Below are 19,112 nucleotides of genomic sequence, written 5' to 3' on the forward strand. Positions count from 1 at the left end.
CAGAGATGTCAAACGTGACGGGTAACACTTCTCCCAGTGCTGCTCAAATCAGATGAAAATATAATTGGGAAATATCTAACAAAAAATACAATAGACCATAGATGGTATTAATATGAGGTTTTCTAAGTCAATATGAAACCTGTCAGAATCATTATATAAGGGTTATTGTCTCTGGTTTTCTTTGACATCATTGCTCTAGAGGGTACAAGAATATTACCATGATGGTAAGAAATCCTTGTCAAGATACTTCCAATCCTAGATGGTCATTTTAAATTTGGATTTGAATTTGAAACTCAGAGGTCATCTAGTCAAACCCCTTCATTTTATAGATGAGAGAACTGAGTTGACCAAGGTCACCCAAGTAGTAAGAGGAAGGGCCAGTACAGTGAAGTCCACTATCTTCCAAACCAACTCTGCCATTGTGCTGCCTCTCACAAGGTAAGGCATAGGAAAAGGTAAATAACAGTACAAAGCAGTAGTAATATTACATTTGGTAAATAAATAGAAGAATCAATAAATACTCTTAAGAAGACAGAGGAGAAAAGCATCACTATGGCTTGGGGTGGTCACCAAAGACCTCCAGGTCAGGGAGAAGTTCAGGTGAGCCTCAAAGGATAGGTTGGAGTCAGATGGGCAGAAAGGAAGTGAGGAAGGTCTTTTGTAGGCAAGAGGAATGTAATGAGCAAAAGATGAGAGACTGGATGCATCAAACATTTCCAAAAAGGCAGTATATAAGCTATTTTGGCTGGACTATAGGGTGGCCTCTTGAGAGTAAACTGTAAAGCCCTAAATGTCAGGCTGGGAGAATTGGTTGGCCTTTATTCTGTGGGCAAAAAAGTTATTGGTTCCTGCCTAAGGGAGAGACATGATGAAAAGGATTGCTTAAGGAAGGTTCATCTGGCAGCAAGATATAGTATGAACTGGATAGGAAGAGAGTCAGGGAAACAAGTTAGAAAGCTACTGCAGTAATTTGGATAGAAATGACAGCTTGACTATATATATGGGTAATGTATAATTAATTTTTTTTGGCAAAGTAATGGGCTATTTGAAGATAGATTTTTTTATATACCTAAGAAATAAGACTATTGCTTCCAAATGCTCTCCTTACAGAGGAACAGTGAGTAACTGGGTTTGTTTGGAGTATGACTTCTTATCATGGTGAAACATGGTGAGTAATTTAGAGAGATAGCATGGAGTTCCTCAGAAAAACTACTTTTTCTTCATTTTGATTCAGCTTTTCAAATAAGAATGGGAGAATGATACATGAAGAATGACTACATGCATGGCTCAGAATGGTCATATGTATAATATGAGTAATTACACACCAGGGGATTGTTTTATAGGCTTTGAAGAAAAAAAAATAAGCTGCTGGGTCAATCCAGTCCTGACTCCTGAAAACCAAATGCTTTCAGAGGCTGTATGGTTGCTTTTCATTTGTTTTCCTAGCAGAAACCATTTAGGTTTTAAACATAGGGATTTTCCCAAACACTATCTTGGAAATCTTAAAAATAAGCTTTAAAAAATAGGTAGCTTCAGTAATTACAGTATCATATAAAATTTAAATTAGGAAAATGTCATTTTTATATTCTTTCTCTGTACCAGACTTAGTATAATATTCAGCATTCCAAAAATGCTGATGTATACTTATCCTTTTACTTTATCTTTCTCCTCCCTGAATCATTTTGTGCTTATCCACAAGCAGTAAAGCAGCCAGGAAACTCATTCCTTTAACCCACCTTCTCAGGTTGCACCCTTTCTATTTTCTTTTGGCATTTCAGTGGATTCAGCCCAGAATTGACAAAAAAAAAAACCAAAAACATTGCCTAAGAAAGTATCATGGAGTCACATTTCTGATGGATCTCAGGAGTGCCAGAAGCTTTTGCATTATATAACAATTGGTTAATTGAAATTCTTAAGAGGAAAAAGATTAATCAGATCAATTTTCTACCAGGACTTTGGACTATCTGAAGCAAGTGAGCCATTCCAAACAGTCGGGTTCCTCTGGGTATTTATTATACTTCCAATGTCTGGAACCCTAGTGAATGGAAATTGACTCAGAGGAGACTGAAAACAATAAAAGCACTTTGGCATTTATTGCACTACTTGGTGAAGGGACAACATTTTTTAATCTTAATTTTCATAGCAATATTGTCAAGCCTTTTAAAAGGTGTCACAAAACCTGAGAATTGGCAAAGTTGGGAGAACATCTGAATGTTATCTAAAGAACCCCTGAAAAATCAAATGACACAAAGTCCAGTCCAAAAGAGTTGTTTCCTTAATTTCAAGGTATTGAGGTTTCCAACTCATTGCAACAAACCTGTCCTCAAAATGAAATCATGAATTTTCACCATTACTATAAAAAAATCTCAAAAATTGGGGAAATACTAATAATGTACATGGCACTGCCAGTATTTCAGACATCGGCAAACCCAATGTTGTCTGGAGAATGGAAAATTACAAGTCAAGGTTGTACTTACATGTCAATAGTTGCTAGGAAGTCGGGGGTGGGGGGTGGGTGGGGATAATAAAAACTGACATCTTTAAGAGGTGAAATTTTATTGGAATATCATAAGCTGTACTAATTTTGGAAACATTTAACTTTCCCCTGAAACAACTGCTTAGAATCAGTAATGTCATGAATCTCCCCTGTTCTCAGTACTTTATCCTAGGGTGATGATCATCTCCTGTATTAAGAGGCATCCACATTGATTACAGGAGTGTTTTGAATCCCTTTTATCATCTTTCCTTTCATCTCCCTCTACACAGATGGAAAACCATTAATAATTTTAAAATGTCTTAAATAAACATTTTGGAGATGGGAATAGGGCAGCCTTTTTTTTATTTTAATCACAAAATAATCAAGAAACAGTACTACTTGATAAACTATGTATTATAAACCAAATAATTAAGGGAAAGTCAACATATCGTCTTTTTAGCAGGCATGACTTGGTAATGTATTGTGGTAGATGCTCATGAAAAACATGCATTTGTTGACTCTCACAAGATATGGCTAATACGTACCTTACAAGGAGTGAGAGTGAAATGTCTTTCCCTCTATCTTCCATCAAATAGACTACCCTAGGGTATTCTTACTGTTTCACCCCTTTGTATTAATATCCTTGCTGAACGGCACTCAAAACTGTTTTAGTCCATAAATGACAGTTTGCACCAAACCTGAACTGTTTTCAATCCTTTCAGAACTTAAGTCAATTTTTAAAAATCACTTTAACACTTTAGTATTAGCAGTGCTTGCTTCCCCGTTCATCCTCACAACCTCCTAATGATTTAAAATAAGCTTGTTTGTTGTCCTTGACTCTACCTGTGTATGAAATAAATAATTCTACCCAATCCTAGATGGTAACTGCTAAAATGACCTGAAGGTGGTTTGATGGGCTTAAACTGAAGCAGATGAAAACAGCCAGTTCCATCTGGAGAAAATACATTTTTCCTCTGCTGTCATGACGCTGTGCCAAGATTTTGCTCACTTTGTCCTTTGCCACTTTTCTCATGTCCAGAAAAAAAAAAAAGGGTTTTCTTTGTATTTGGTTAGTATGTGGAAATTCCTCGAGAGCATTCGGAGTTGACACACATTTCAGCCCAGCAGCCATCATTTCAAGGTTGAGGCCTGCCAAGTCTTTCCAGGCAAAAGAAAGAGTTTAGTGTTCCTGAATAGAGACTGCTTTTTACAGGCACCTCCCTTTGAGGGCATTTACTTATTTATTAGCAAAGGCAGATGGTGCTCAGCTATTTCAGTCCTAGTTGTGGGACACAAAAATGACAAAACAGTCAAGTTTTAGGGTTCAGTTCCAGCTGATTTTATTTCCTTCTCAAAAAAAAAAGTTATTTACAGAAGGTATATATCAACAATCTGACAGGCAGTGAACTTGACATGATTAGCTGGCATGATTTTTTTTCTTTTTTTTTTCTTTTTTCCCAAAACATTGTGGTGTGGCGTTGATTTTTAAGACAAATATTCTACACAGCATATTGCACAGGATGGATGACCAAAAAAAGTAAAAAACAAAAACAAAAAAGAAAACAACCAAAAAAACCCTTAACGGAACTACCTTAATAAGGCAGACGTCCTAGTGCCTGTCATGTTATATTAAACATACATACACACAATCTTTTTTTTGCTTATTATAATACAGACTTAAATGTACAAAGATGTTTTCACTTTTTTTTCAATCTTTAAACACAACAGCTATAAACCTGAACACATATGCTATCATCATGCCATAAGAGACTAAAACAATTATATTTAGCGACAAGTAGAAAGGATTAAATAGTCAAATACAAGAATGAAAAACGCAGTACATAGTGTCGCGAACTCAAATCGGCATTTAGATAGATCCAGTGGTTTAAACGGCACGTTTTTGCTTATAAAAAAAGTGCAAAAAAGATATGGTTTATAAGTTAAAGCTACAGGATCCCTTTTTGCTGAAAATGCACCAGTTTTAAAGCATCTGTACAGCATATCACTTCATTCATTTTTTTCCTTGTTGGCATACAGTGTATCAGCTTATTCTCTCCTTTTTGAGTGAGGTTAGAGAGTGGAAACTGGAAACTGGTGGTAAATTAAGGGATACTGTCACTTTAAGAAGCCTGCAGATTGAAGTGTAAACATGGAGAAATTAGGGGCTGATTTTTTTAAAAATGTGTGTGAGATATTAACCAGCCGCCCTGTTATAAAAATCAGGAAATCCAAACAGCGATTTACACCGATTAACACCCCCTTTATATATTTTTTACAAAAATACACTGAGAAAATAATCAAACGTTTTCATCTCTCTTGTCTTTTTTTGTTTTTTTAAAAGTGTCAAAAGTCTACATTTAAATATAAAAAATTAAAACTTAAAACTCTAGCCCTTCAGTGAAGGAGACATAAAATGGTGTGGGTAACAAGAACTACCAAAAAAAAGGGGGGGGAATCAAAATAAGTAAAAAATGTTTGGCCAGTATAAATACTTCCACATATAAAATGGCATCTGATTACATTTATAAGGAAAAAAAAGACGAGGATGGAGCATCGGTGAGGGAAAAAAAAGACCACAGTCTTCTCACTTACACCTATAAGGAAGAAACACATACATACTGAGAAAAAATTTGGTCCTGAATTGTTCTTTTTAAAGTCCAGCACAGATTTGAGTTGCGTTTGAATCCTTTAAAGAGTTAAGAATGAAAAAAAGCTGGTGATAATTTTTTGTTGTTTGTAGGAATCAAACATAGCGCCATCTATCTGCTTTTTTTTATATTATCCTACACTATTTATCTTAAAAACTGCTCAACAGTCTTATACAGAAATCTTTAAAAGATAGACAGGATAACATGCTATATTAACCCCACCAGTGAAATAATCCAACACCATCACGATTCCGATTAAGAGAAGAAAAAAATGTTTGTTTGTTTTTTAAAAGCAATCGCCCTCCATTTCCCCTGTACCACATCAATACAGAAACTTTTCACGTTTTGTATGTCTCCTTTCCAAAACTTTTCAGTGTCTATGAAGTTCCATCTTACTGGTTTCATATATATATAATAAGAAGGTGGCCAAGAAAAAGCGCTGCTACCCTCTCCTCTATACGTGCAAATCCGTTTGTTTTATTATTATTTTCCCCATTTCCAGTTCATTTCCTTTCTCTCCCACCCCCCAAGCCCCCGCCCCGCTCACGTTTTCCTTCCAAATAGGTTCTCAATCCATTTCCTAGCACAATTCAATCTCTCCTCCTCTCCCGCCCCCGCCCCCCATCTCCTCCTCCTCCTGCGGCAGGAAAAAGGAAAGGAAAAAAAAAAAAAAAAAAAACACCAAACTGGAATTTGTAGCCATGGAAGGCTTCAGTTCTGGCTTGCATGCGCGGGCGCGCAAAATCACCCCCTACCAGTCCGGATCTTTCAAGGAAAGAAAAAAGAAAAAAAAAAAACCGTAACTATGCGAAAAATACAACACAATGTAGTATTTCTTCCTTCTTCAGATGAAGTGGGCCGAAAAAAAAAAAACTCGCCCCCGAGGTGTGTAGGATTTTATCTCTTTCTCTCCTCTTAAAAAGGAAAAAAAAAAAAAAAAAAAACACACACACACACACACACAAAAAAGGTGGGGAGGAATGGGGAGCGACTCCAAGCAGTCTATGGAAAAGCAACCGGGCTTTTTTTTTTTCCCTGGGGGTGAGACGTCCGGAAGTGTCCGTTTGTTTGTGTGGGTTGGTTGGGGGGGGGGGGGTAGCAGTGTGGGTGTCTCTTCAAGCCGGGGGAGGAAACGTAGTTTTAACAAAAGTACGATCCTTTCCACCCTGATCCTTCCAGGTCCCCCTTTTCAATCTTTTCGAACAAGTCTGTTTTACGAACCCGGGGGCTTGAGGGGGGGATGCGGTGTCAAAATGGGGGTGAGGAACACCGCCCCCGCCCCCCAAAACGCACCCAGCTGGCAGAGAAATCACTCACTCCTCTGGATACAGTAACTTGTTAAGTGGGCGTGGGTGTGCGAAATCTTTCCCCTTCTCACTTCTTTTTTCCTTTTGTCCTCCCTTTCCATTATCCATTTCTCCTTTGCGTCTTCTTTTTTTTTTCCTCTCCTCTCTGTCTCTCCTTTAAAAAAATTTTTTTTTTCCTCCCGTCCCTCTTCTCTCTTGCTCGCTCTCTTCAGTAAGTGAAGACCAGGTTGGAGATGCTGGACTCTAGCCAGTCCCCCGAGATCATCTCACTTACCTCTGGCGTGCAGTAGTCCGGGAATTCAAAATGTGAGCCCGAGCCAGGCTCGAAGTTAAAATCCAGGTCCCGGTCCAGCACGGAGGTGGAGCTGAAGCTTCCCAGAGACATACTCTCAAAACTTGGGCTGGGGTTCAGGTCGAGCAGGTCGTCATCAAACTCCTCATCCGAAGAAGAGGAGCCCGAGGAGGACGAGGAGGAATGGGAGGAGGACGAAGAAGAGGAGGAATGGGAGTGCGCCGTGGAGGGAGTGGGCGAAGCGGCCCGCAGGCTGGTGTAGCTGCGGTGGTCTGCAGGGGAGCCGCCATCGTCTGGGGATGAGGCGGCGCTGCCGCGAAGGTTGTGCCCGTCGGGCGGGCAGCCCGCACCTCCCTCCTCATACAAGCTGCCCGCGTCGCTGGTCTCCTGGCCCCCACTCAGGCTGGGGCTGGCTGGCACGGCCCCGCTCACGGGGGAAGAGGAGGTGAGGCCGAACATGTACACACGCTTCAGCTTCTTCTCGGCCAGATGTTTGCTGGAGGCCGAGAGAGAGGAGGAGGCCGAGGAAGAGGAGGAGGTCGAGGAAGGGGAAGAGGAGGAAGAAGCAGAGGAAGAAGTGGAAGAGGTGCTGGTAGTCCTGGACTTGTAGAGAGAGTGGTGGTCAGCAGGGGCCCCCAGGGGGAGTAGGGCAGCGGCCGCCACCGTCTGCTCTGGGGAGAAGGAGGACGAAGAAGAGGCTGAGGGTTTGCTGCTCCCGCCGCCGTTGCCTCCCAGGATCAGCTTGGCTTGAGGTTTGCCGCCCCCGCCACCCGCGCCGCCGCCGCTGCCGGACAGCTTGGAGCCGCAGCTCTTTTTCAGCGCGGGTTTGGAGTTGGCGCTGCTGCTACTGCTGCTGCCACCGACGCCGCCGCCTCCCCCGCCTCCCGAGCTGCTGCAGCCGCTGCCGTTACCGCCGCCGCCACCACCGCTGCCGCCGACCTTGTCTCCTTTCTCCCCGGGCTTGGAGGAGGACGAGGAGGAGGTGGAGGAGGAGCTGGAGCTGGCGTTACCCGATTTCACCTTCTTCCTGGGCCGGTACTTGTAGTCTGGGTAGTCTGCCATGTGCTTGAGGCGCAGCCGCTCCGCCTCCCGAATGAAAGGGATCTTGTCGCTGTCCTTGAGTAACTTCCATCGCTTGCCCAGCCGCTTGGAGATCTCGGCGTTGTGCATGTCTGGAGATTGCTCCATGATCTTCCGCCTCTCGATCTGAGACCACACCATGAAAGCGTTCATGGGCCGCTTGATGTGCCCGCTGGGGGTCTTGCACCAGCTCGGGTCATCCGCCTTGCCTCCGGTGGAGGCGGTGGAACCCGGCGTCGGGGAAGAGGCGATGCCTAGCTCGATGCTGGCCCCAGAGTCGGAGGTCTCGCCGGCCAGGAGCGCTTCCGTGTTCTCCGCGTTGTTCGTCTGCTGCACCATCTCCCCGGCTCAAGCTCACACACTGACGGCGGCAGCTGCACAATCGCTCGCCAGGGTCTCCCCCCCCACCCTTCCAAAGTACCCAAAGCAAAATACACCACACACACCCCAAAAAGGAGAGAAAATGGGGGGAGTGAGGTGAGGGGAAACCTCAACTTTACGGGAGAGGTGGTGGTGGGGCGAGAGGATAACAAAAGTCCTGAAGTAGATGCCCTCCCGCCACCCCTCCCCCCCAAAAAATACTCAGCCCCTTGCTGAGGAGTTGTAGTTCCAGGCAAGCTCTTCTCTCACCGTGTTGCCGTAGGCTGTCTCCCTCGCTTTCTGAAAATCTGAGAACGCCTTAAAGTGGAGAGTAGTTTCTTTAATGCTGGTTGCTGAATCCTCCAATGCAAGTTTTTTTTTTCCTCCTCCTCCCAGGCAGCGTTTTTTTTTCACCCTGCAGCAGTTGATTCCAGTTCACAAGTGCTCTCAATGCTCAAGAAAGCAACATAGTCTGCATTACTTAGTCTCTTTCCGACCATGCAAAGCAAAAAAGAGTCTGACTCCAGGACTCTCTTCTGTAGGCGGAATCACTAAGGAGTTTGTGCAATTATTTGGTTGCGAGGTATTAAGCCAAAAAAAAGCACTCGTGCGACAGAATGGCATTAATGAATGTATGCTTTTCCCCTTCTGCAAAAAAAGGGAGCTAATTATAGAGTTCCTTCTCTTCTTCCCTATGCACACCCTTAGAAAGAGAGAGAGGGAGAACTAGAGACACTGGGGTAGTGAAATTGGCCTCTTCCCCTCACACACTGTTTCCCTTTCTGCAGCTTAGAGCAGACCCCAATTCCGCCTCGCGCCTCTTTATCCTTTCACTGTCTTTACCCCAACCAATCAGCCGCTGTAACCAACGCTTCCTCGTGCCAAACCCCGCCCCCAAAGCTCCCATTGGCTTGGAACCCGATGCAATAATAATCACCGCGTGCAATGAGAAGCTCCAAATCTGACCTCATTCCAATTTACAGAGCAAACTTTTTAAAAGGGCTAGAAGTACCGCTGAGATTTTTGCAGCTTCTTTTTCCTTTTGCATTTTTTTTTTTGCGCGCGATACTGCATGTGTGTGTGTGTGTGTGTGTGTGTGCTTGTGTGTGTGCGTGCGCGCGACTATGAAGAGGATGTTAATGCATGAAATTATTAAGGGGAGGGAGGAGATATTCTCACCATTATGTTATATAACAAGGAGGTTGGTAAGTGGGGGGGGGGGAGGGGGCAATGTGCAATGTTGTAAATGGAAGCTTTCTACTTAAAAGCCAAGTGATCATTTGTATTAGGTCTTTTCAGCATTGGAATAAAGAATCAGCCTGGAGTGTAAAATCTGTTCCTCACAGGGAGAAGCTCCTTCATAAAGGCAAGAGAATGAAGAAAGGGGGAGGGGAAGAGACAATAATAAATCGATTATATTGAAAACTATTAAGAAAGTGGCATCCAGACACCTGTCATCACCATTATTTTAACAACTCTAGATATGGCACACATGTGGATACGTTGTGTAAATCCACTCAGAATAATTTGCATGCTGTTTGTGAAAGGAATAGGTGGAAATTTTGTAATAAGTGTATGTTTCCTTAACCAAACAGATTAAATATGGTTATTTAATGATTTTTAACTCCTTGATAAATCCTAGATAGCCAAAACAGAGAAGCTTTTAGCCACATTCAATTGGAACATATTGAGTTCCAGTATAATTAACTCTATGGGAGAAATTCCATTGAGTCTTACATAGAATAGAAATGAGTTAGTAAGAAAGATGGGTCACTTTCTTTTTTGGCTAAATATTCCTCTTCTTACACCTATTCCTGATTCAAGGGTTTCCCTTTATTTTTCTTCCTATTCATTATTTAATTAATTATTAATGCTAAAGTCAGAGATCATCGATCAAGAATTCCGAATTTTTTCAGCAGGTCAAAACTGAAGATGACAATAAAGGTGAAAAGTGATTATAATGAGTAAGTATAAAGCCACCCAGAGACACTAATTTCTGCCCCATCGTTTCCACTAATTGTAAAGAAAACTGGAAAGGTGTAAAATATATTGTTTGCAACAAGTCATGTGACAGGGGTGTCTCTTAGGCAACCCTAGATTAGTAATGGATATTGCTTCAGTCACAAAAATTATTACAAGTTCAGAGTCTGAAAGCAAGAATTCTAATTACAACTTTTGCCCCAACAACTACTTCTACAGGTAAACTCACTTCTACACGGCAATTGTAGGACAAGCTATTTTAGAAGCCTTTGAGCTAGCCACTTGATTAAGGTTGAATTCACATTAGAAAAAATGGACTTTCATAACTTCTGTAAAATTTGTTACATATGTCAAATGGCAAAATGAATGCCAGAGTGAAAACTAACATATTTTGCATTGTGAGGGGGAAACTTTATTGACCTGTAGTTGTCATGATTATGTGATGTTCTCCAGGGGAAAAAATGTCATTGGCATATAGTTGCATTGATTTCCAGCTAAGAAAAATTGAATGGATGTTGCCATAAACATGAATTTGTTAGTTTTGAGGTACAAAGAAATTAGCATTAAGGATAGTCTTCCAGTGATTCCATTACAAATGGGTATCACTTAAGAAATTACCCCAGCACTACTACATCACACCCTCCTTCCTCAAAAGAGGCAAAAGAGGCTATGTTTTTTAGGAACTTGCACAAAATGATTTGTGGTACACATTCCCTGATGATAATTATATAGTAGCAGTGTCAATATAATAAATATTTTCCAAACTGTTCATCCTTCCATGATTTGATATGCAAAAGGGGGAAGTTAACCCAAACATATAGAGTATTTTTTTTTCCAAATCAAAGGGGAAAATGTTTACTAAGTAGAAAGTTACTGTCCTAATTCTGCTCTCAGGTACTCAGTGTAATTAATTAGTTTCTACTGATTTTAAGGGAAGTTATTTGAGTAGCACTTAGGATTTATATAAAACCCTTTCCATAAAGAAACCTAAGTGCTATACATAGTACCCTATGAGTTGGGTAGTGCAAATATTATTATTCCTATAATAAATATGATGAAATTTAGACTCAAGTTAAATGATTGGCCCAGAAACAAAGCTATAAGTATCAGATCTGGGATTCAAACAGAGGTTCCTTGAGTCTGAATCCAGTGTCATTCAGCCTCTTGTATACTATATATAGCCAAAATAATGAAGGAACTATGACTGTGAAAGGACTCCAAGTATAGAAACTCCTTCCATCAAATTCTATCCCAACCATCTCAGATATAGTTGAGAAGTCCTGGGATAGCTTGAATTACATTGAGTATAAAAAGGAGAATTGCTAAGGGTCAAAGAAACTGTTTAATCACCACAGGTAAGATTTGAATCCAAGATCCTCATGATTCCAATCAGCATCTACTATACCACCAGACAAACTAATGAATTAATGTACATACTTTGAATATTCTTAGTAGGCCTCTGCTAAGTGTTTCTAACTGTTTAAATGTTATTAAATGTAAGAATACACGTTATACCCTTTTTAAAGTTACCATCCCTAGTTGCTGAGTTTATTAACAATATTAACAATAATAAACCTCTTAATATAAAGGGAATAGCTATAATCCCAATGCCTGGATTCTCCTTTATAACTACTTCCCTGTTTCTGACTTTTTTGCTTCAAATAACAGGGGGTTTTATGTTTATTTATTTGTTTTTGGTGGGTCCTACTAAATCAATACTCAGTGTTCCCTCTGCTGGTTCTGCAGCATTAGATGTATTTCGTAACATTATTCTTAGATCTCTATTGACAGGAAGCAAACATAGAAGTATATAAATCTTCTGTTTCTGAAATATGATAAACTATTGATTGTATTCATACAGTCATTATTGTAGTGTAAAATCCTTCCAATTATTAATTAAAACATTTTACTTAGTACTCTAGCCAAATGCTTCAGAGATATCAGTTGGGTCATAAGCATAATATCAATGAAACTGAAGCTGGTTCTTCTATTATTATTTTCGTCTATATCTTTGCAATACAAGGGTCCAGTTCCCTAAAAGGATACGGAATAAATAAGGGGTAGGGTTCCACCTCAAAAGTAGCTAACATGAGATAGAAGCAGTGGCATAAAAAATAAATCTCAAGGAAAATTGGTTTAATATGTAAATACTCAAAATTCAGCATGGTATTGTGGCAAGAGGCCTCAAGGGCCAGGATAACCTCCAGTTAAGCACTACATCTGGCATATAATAGCTGTGTGACCCTGGACCAGTCAGGGTCTTAACTTCTCTGTTTTGGGCAATGCTCTGAAACTTGGAAGCTGCAAAGAAGATGCCTGCTTCATTGGAAAGGAAAGGTCATTATGCTCATGAAATCCCAAGTCCAGTTTCTATCCTTGTACCACTCACTCACATTTACTCTGATTTCCAGATTTTTGACCTCTTTCATTTAGTATCTTAATGCCTTGTAAAGTGTAAAACACTTTCTTTACAACAACCCCAGGAAGTCACTTAATCAAGTGTTATCTTCATTTTATAGATGACAATACAAAAGCTCAGAGGGATTTTTACTTCCATTTTCCTATTCCAGTGTTCCTCCCACTAAACCACCCAGTTTCCATGTTAGACACTTTGTTAATTGTCAGTCCTGTCTTAATGACCCCAGTTGGGGTTTTATAGGCTTATATACTGGAGTGGTTTGCCATTTCCTTCTCCAGCTCATTTTATAGGTAAGGAAACTGAGGCATTCAGGGTGAAGTGACTTGCCCAGGGTCACATAGCTAGGAAGTGTTTGAGGTCAGATTTGAACTCAGGAAGATGTCTTCTTGACTTTGGGCATGGCTGCCTAGACTCTTTAGTGTGCTAATTGTTTGCATTTAATTGTGATCTTTACCTTCCTTCTTAGAATCAATACTGTGTGGAGTAAGGGTTAGGCAATTGGGGTTAAGTCACCCAGTTAGGAATATCTGAGGTTAAATTTTTTTTTTTTTAAATAACTGTTACCTCCCATCTTGGAGTCAATACTGTGTATTGGCTCCAAGGCAGAAGAGTGGTAAGGGTAAGCAATGGGGGTCAAGTGACTTGCCCAGGGTCACACAGTTGGGAAGTATCTGAGGCCAGATTTGAACCTGGGACCTTTGGTCTCTAGGTCTGGTTCTTAATCCACTGGGCTACCCAGCTGCCCCTCTGAGGTTAAATTTGAATCCAAGACTTCTTATCTTTAGGCTTGGTTCTCTGTCCACCATCAGGTATTGTATGCTATTTAAAACCCAAACAATAACATATAACAAATAGTAATCCTTATATACTTATGAACTCTTTGAGGATAGTTGGGTGAATTTCTTATTTGACTTTTTGACTGTTTTTAGTATTTATAGTCTGTGCCTAGCACCAAATCTTATATATATATATATGAACTTAATAAATTCTTGTTGAATGTAAATCAATAGAAACTTAGAATCATAGAATTGGACAGGACTATAGAGATCCTTACATTTAGCCCCCATGTATATTTTTATTTTATAGGTGAGAAAAAGGAAACCCTCAGAAGTTAGGTTTAGCCAAAATCACAAAAGTTCATGTCATTTCCAGGTTTGTTCTTAGGAAGAAGCATTTGGAAATTTGGAGTCAAGTGAGTAAAATCAACCAATATAGCTTTATGAATTCCAGTACCATTTTTTTTGTGTCACTAAATCAATTAAGCATTGCCAGCCTCGTTTATATTTCTCCATCTTGCTTGGTAAAACCTTGATTCTTTGGAAAGAAGTGATATTTTCAAAATGAGAGGAAAAACATTTCTTTTTTCATATTATTAAAGCAATCATTTCTGGAGAAAAGTGGTCTATGTGCGTTATATTTATACACAAGGTTGATTATAAAAGTAACCTTACAATAAATGAAATTATAAAGGCTATATAATTTTCAGATGTTTTACTTTAAACTACCTTTTGTACTCTCCCCTCCCCCCATGACCACCATCTGGCACCCAGTTTTTTTTGTTTTTTTTGTTTTTAATTTTTGTCCACTAGCTTCCCTTTTAGCTTCACTAAAATATGGGTAGGAAATGTGCGTTTGAATGGGCCGGGTATATTTTTAGCACCAAATTTACGTTGTTTTGAAAAAGAAGAGGGGTAGGGAAGCAGCGCTATGTAAAATCAGTTCTAGGGAACGTTTGTCAGAGAAGGATTAGAGAGCAACCCTGATTTTTGGTCTCCCGTCAAAGTTGCTCCGGCTGGGGGGGAAATGACGCTAGGTGGCAGCGCAGAGCAGAGCACAGCATAATGGACCAGGGAAAACGTGGATCTAATCAAAGGGGCATTCTTTTCTTTTCCTCCTCTTTCCATCCGCCTCCTCCCCCAACCTTCTCCCGATACTTCTAACCTCTACTTTTAATGGCATTTTAAGGGAGCCTTGAATAACTGAAAGTTTGTCTGATACCTTCACATAAAGCAGAGTTTAAGGAGGAAAAACAAACCATCGAACACCTTTCAGATATAAGACCTCATTGGCTGGGGAAAATCACGGTTTCTCTCCCACATTTAGCTGAATACTGGAGATTGCGAAGGATTTTAGGATACGGTCCAGCGGGACCACGAAGGATTTGGAAAGCTGGTTTCCCAGTTGGCCACTCTCAGGATAAAGAAAACGTTGTGAGTTCCTTAAGAGTTAGGAAGGACAACCCCTCCCCCAGTCTCCTAAAACTGTTTCCATCGGCCAATATGACTTTACGAGACTTTACGAGACCAGAAATACAGCAGACTTCTTCCTTCCCTTAAGCTGAGGATTAATGGCACTCGGTCTTGTTTAGCTGCCGCTACCGTGGCTGCACTGATCTCTTGCTTTTCGATTACAGTTATGGGGGAGAAATAAATTGGAATCGACTCAGGCTGTGCTTTCTGGAGGAAAAATCTTTCCTACTGTAAACATGTTTTAGGCGATTCTGTCAGCAACGTTTTAACACCCATCTCTCTTTTAACTTTTATACCATGGGCAAACTAGCTGCAGGAATATACACAGGGATGGTGTGGGCGCAAATGCTAGTTCTTTCGAGCTCCTACTAAAAGGCTTTGCTGATTTTGGCGAGCCTGCCAGTCGTGACCCAGCTGCCAGGCAGGGTTCAATTGAGTCCCTGGAGGTGCCAGTTTCTCCCAGCAGTTTCTTTCTTTCTTTTTTAAGCGATTCATGCAAAGACCTCCCTTGTTCTGTAAATGACCGGAACTAACACGGACTTGTCTTCCTATATTTATTTAGTGCCCAACCCCTTCCCTGTTTATGCCTACACACTTATAATCCTTGTTTGCACGGCAAACACTGAGGTGTGTATTTGGAATAGAATCTCCAATTAGGATAATAACGTTCGAATACCAACTAGGCAACCACCCACGCAGGTCGGGTGACACAAATTCTTTGAGTTTGTGTCTTTCTAGCGGTTGAGGAATGGAGAGGTGGCTCCCCAAGTCGAAAGTGGCCGTGCTGCAGCTGCCACCTCTGCCTTGGAGCTGAAGCTCTAAGTAGTCCCAGCTTCCCTCTTCCCCAGCTGTCACCGCCCCGCCCCCACCCTCACTCCCACTCTCTAGAGAGCGGCAGCAGAGGTCATTGAACCAATGAGAAAAGTAGAAACCGAGGCTGCTGAAGATTGCGAAGCGCCCTTCTCATTGGATAAACCTGCGGCTTGCTTTCTGCCAGCAGGATTCCAGGCACCTGTAGGAGGAGGTTTCAGGTTTGGGCAGTAACAGCAGGGAGAAGAGTAGGGAGCATATGGCAGGTAGGTAACAGGTAAAGAGGGTTGCCGCCTCCAGTCCTGTTTCCCTGGAAGCAAAGCTTTCCAAAGGGCTTGTCTCGTATTGTCGGGCTTGGATTCACGTGTCTCAGCGCTAGGGAGAGCAGACGCTGGCACAGCTGCCAGAGCCCTCCCTCCCAGCAGCCTCTGCCCAACGAAGGCGGCAATCGCGCTCCCAGCGTGCGCCTCCTAACGCCAATGCTTCATGGAGAAATAAACCCAGTGACCTCCATCCGGGCAGGCAGGAGGAATTACACGATCGATTTCTATCTCGCTGGCTGGAACCCTGTCCTCCCACCCCAGTAGTTCCTACCAATCTACTAATACAGGAGGTTTTGCTAATGCTAAAAATGCCCCCAAATAAAAAATTACAATATGTGATTTAATGTCCCGAGTCCATTCGTTCCCCCATATCACTGTTCCACTGGGAATGCTTGGGGGGCACCTAGAAAGGAAGGGCAGGGTAGGCTCTAGCGAGTGGGGGAGGGGAGGAAGAACGAGCAGAGAAAGAGGGAGGTGCTGTGTGTGAGACTAAAGAAAGAAGTCAGGAGAAAGAGGAGGAGGATAAATGCGGAGCTTTGCAGCAGCATCCGCGCCACGCTAGTCTAGGGAAGAAAAGGAAGAGAGTGAGACTAGCAGCTGGCTCGGGGCGCGCTGGAGCTCGACTAAAGCACCCACCCAGCTTCCCTCTCCCCCAGCCTAGCTGACGCCTAGGGTCAGGGACCGTGGCGAAAGATAGGAAGACGCGGGGCTCTCGCCTTTACCGTAGTACTAGCATCTTCCGCCAGAGAGTAGAGAGGCGGGGACTTGGCGGAGGAAAGAAAGAACCCTGTGCCCCGGGAGCGTGCGCCTGTCGTGCGGCGCACCTGGCCTGGCAGGGACCCTCCCATCTGCTTCCCTCGCTCTCTTGTCTCTGGGGCTAGGGGTGTGTTAGGAGAGAGCTGGCAGCTGGCGAGTCTGGGCGGTGCTGGAGGATGCAGAGACCCTGTGACCTACCTACTTGGGAGTGCCGTGAGCGCAGAACTCTGGCAATGTGCAGTATTTATGGGGCCCCTGCTTTGTTGCGAGGTACCCTCTCCTTCATCCTCCCATAAAGATTAAGGTTTATCATGATCTCACAAGAGAAAAAAATCCTCCAAATTGAGCAATAAATTTGCCACATTGAAGGGTGTGTTATCGCTGGATTGGTGAAAGGCTTTTAATATTGTTTCGTTAATTGGAACTTTGTAATTTTTGGGGGGGGCCGAAATGTGAGGCTCCCAGGCAACCACAAACAGGGTGGGGAAAGGGAATGAACACCATCATCTATTACAGCCTTTCGAACGTCATATTATTTCCCACCCCCCAACTGGACTGTAAGCTTCATGAGAGCAGTTACTTTGTTTTCTCAAAGCTCATCCCTCCCCATATCTAGCACAGGGCTTTTTTTTTGCATGCAGTAGGCACTTAAATATTTGCTGTTTTCATGCAGAGGTTGATAGGCATTTTGAATGTATCGCTTGATCCAAATATTAATCCCTTCTTTGTAGATTATGAAATTAACAACAAGCCCTTTTCATAAAAGTTAATTAATCACTTAGGTTTAGAGAAAATAGGCCCTTCCCTGCCCACGAGCAATTTAGCTCTCCAATGTGGTCATTTTGCAAAGAATGGCTAACCTATTTTCCTTTGGGAAAGTGAACTGCAAAGGGATGGGCAGTTGTGTAGCAAATTGGTACTCATCTTGCTACACAGACAATTCTCTTTGTTTTTACTTTAAATATCAAATTAAATTATATTTGTAAAGTGCTTAGCACTGTGTGCCTGGCACATGGGTGGTACTTAATAAATGCTTATCCATTTCCTTGTACTCCACTCAAACCAGATTGACACCTACCTACCCAGAACTCAGCTAAAGATGTAAATTACATTTGGAAATTGGGATAGACACCAGACCAGCAGTTTCATCCACGATTCCAAGACTGGATCTCTCCACCAAGCCAAGCTTCCTTAAGTTTAAGGGAATCATAAGGATATATATTGAAAATAGAAGAAAATACAGTGAAAGCACAACTACTCAGCAAGGTAATTATGTGGCTCCAGGTAATATTCCCAGTGCTTAGCACAGGTGCTTGAAACATAGTAAATGCTTAATAGATGCTTATTGACTGACTGAGGAAGGGAGTTTCCACACAATCAAAAGATTTAATCTCTGAGCATTAACATTTATTATTAATGTAAAAAAATAAAGTATGAGTACTTTCCCTGGGCCTCTTTCCTCTCTTTGGTTGCTTGATCTCAGCAGCTCCCATAGGTTCAACTACCATTTCTGTGCAAATTACTTCCATCCTCAATTTCTCTCCTGAGCTTTAGTCCAGCATCACAAATCCTCACTGGACATTTTAAACTGGAAATCCCTCATACATATCAAACTTACCATGTCTAAAATAGAATTCATTATCTTTCTCCCCAAACCACCCCGTTTCTGAGTTTCATTCAGCTTCAGATCAGGTGATCTGGAAGGTCATCACTAAATTTCCAGCCACCCACAATTGAACCTTTGGTGTTACTCTCACACCACATAGTCAATAAGTGGCAAGATCTTCTTGCTTCAAACTACAGTATTTCTCATATATGTCCCTTTCTCTCCACTAACACAGTCAACACACTATGCAGGACCTTATTACCTTCCACCTAAATGATGGTAAAATCCTTTCAAGACTTTCCATTCCAATTCAACTAGTTGTCAAAATAATTTTCCTAAATCGCATGTGTGACTGTGTACTCAGAGCTCTACTCAAAAACACCAGTGATTCCCTAATTATCTCTAGGATCAAATATAAACTCCCTTGTTTGGAATTTAAAGTCTTCTTTCTTCTCCTTATAGTCTTCTTACATATTTTCCAGTAGATCAAGCATTCTTATAGTTTTTCCACACATAATGTCCCATCTCTAGTCATGGTGCCTTTGCTTTTGCCAGTCACTGGTTTGAAGAGCAGAGGGTATAAGGTATAAGAAGGCTAGAATGGTAGGAAGATGGCTTTAAAAAAGTTCCGAATTGCCAGACAGAGGTTATCTTATTTGATCCTGGAGGTGATAGAGAGCCAATGTGGTTTATTAAATAGAGGAGGAAGATGGCATGGTCAGACTTGGAGCAGGAAGACCAATAAGAAAGCTATTGTTATAGTTCAAATATATGGAGGATGAGGGCCTGACCCACGAGGTTACAGA

The 19,112-nt window shown here is 41.8% G+C and overlaps 1 protein-coding gene across 1 annotated transcript; it reads right to left on the bottom strand.

Annotated features, from left to right (window-relative positions):
- Positions 1-5,839: 5,839 nt before the first annotated feature.
- Positions 5,840-8,142, bottom strand: SOX4 (SRY-box transcription factor 4). The gene has a single exon (XM_044658129.1). It carries the CDS (start codon positions 8,140-8,142, stop codon positions 6,640-6,642), a length of 1,503 nt encoding a protein of 500 aa, XP_044514064.1. The 3' UTR covers positions 5,840-6,639.
- Between the last annotated feature and the right edge of the window lie 10,970 nt (positions 8,143-19,112).

The sequence above is a fragment of the Gracilinanus agilis genome, chromosome 1 (assembly GCF_016433145.1).
Source record: "Gracilinanus agilis isolate LMUSP501 chromosome 1, AgileGrace, whole genome shotgun sequence".
Lineage (NCBI taxonomy): Eukaryota > Metazoa > Chordata > Mammalia > Didelphimorphia > Didelphidae > Gracilinanus > Gracilinanus agilis.

What these genes read in the sequence shown, in the direction of transcription:
- SOX4 (XM_044658129.1), bottom strand. Translation starts at nt 8,142, where the DNA reads ATGGTGCAGCAGACGAACAACGCGGAGAACACGGAAGCGCTCCTGGCC.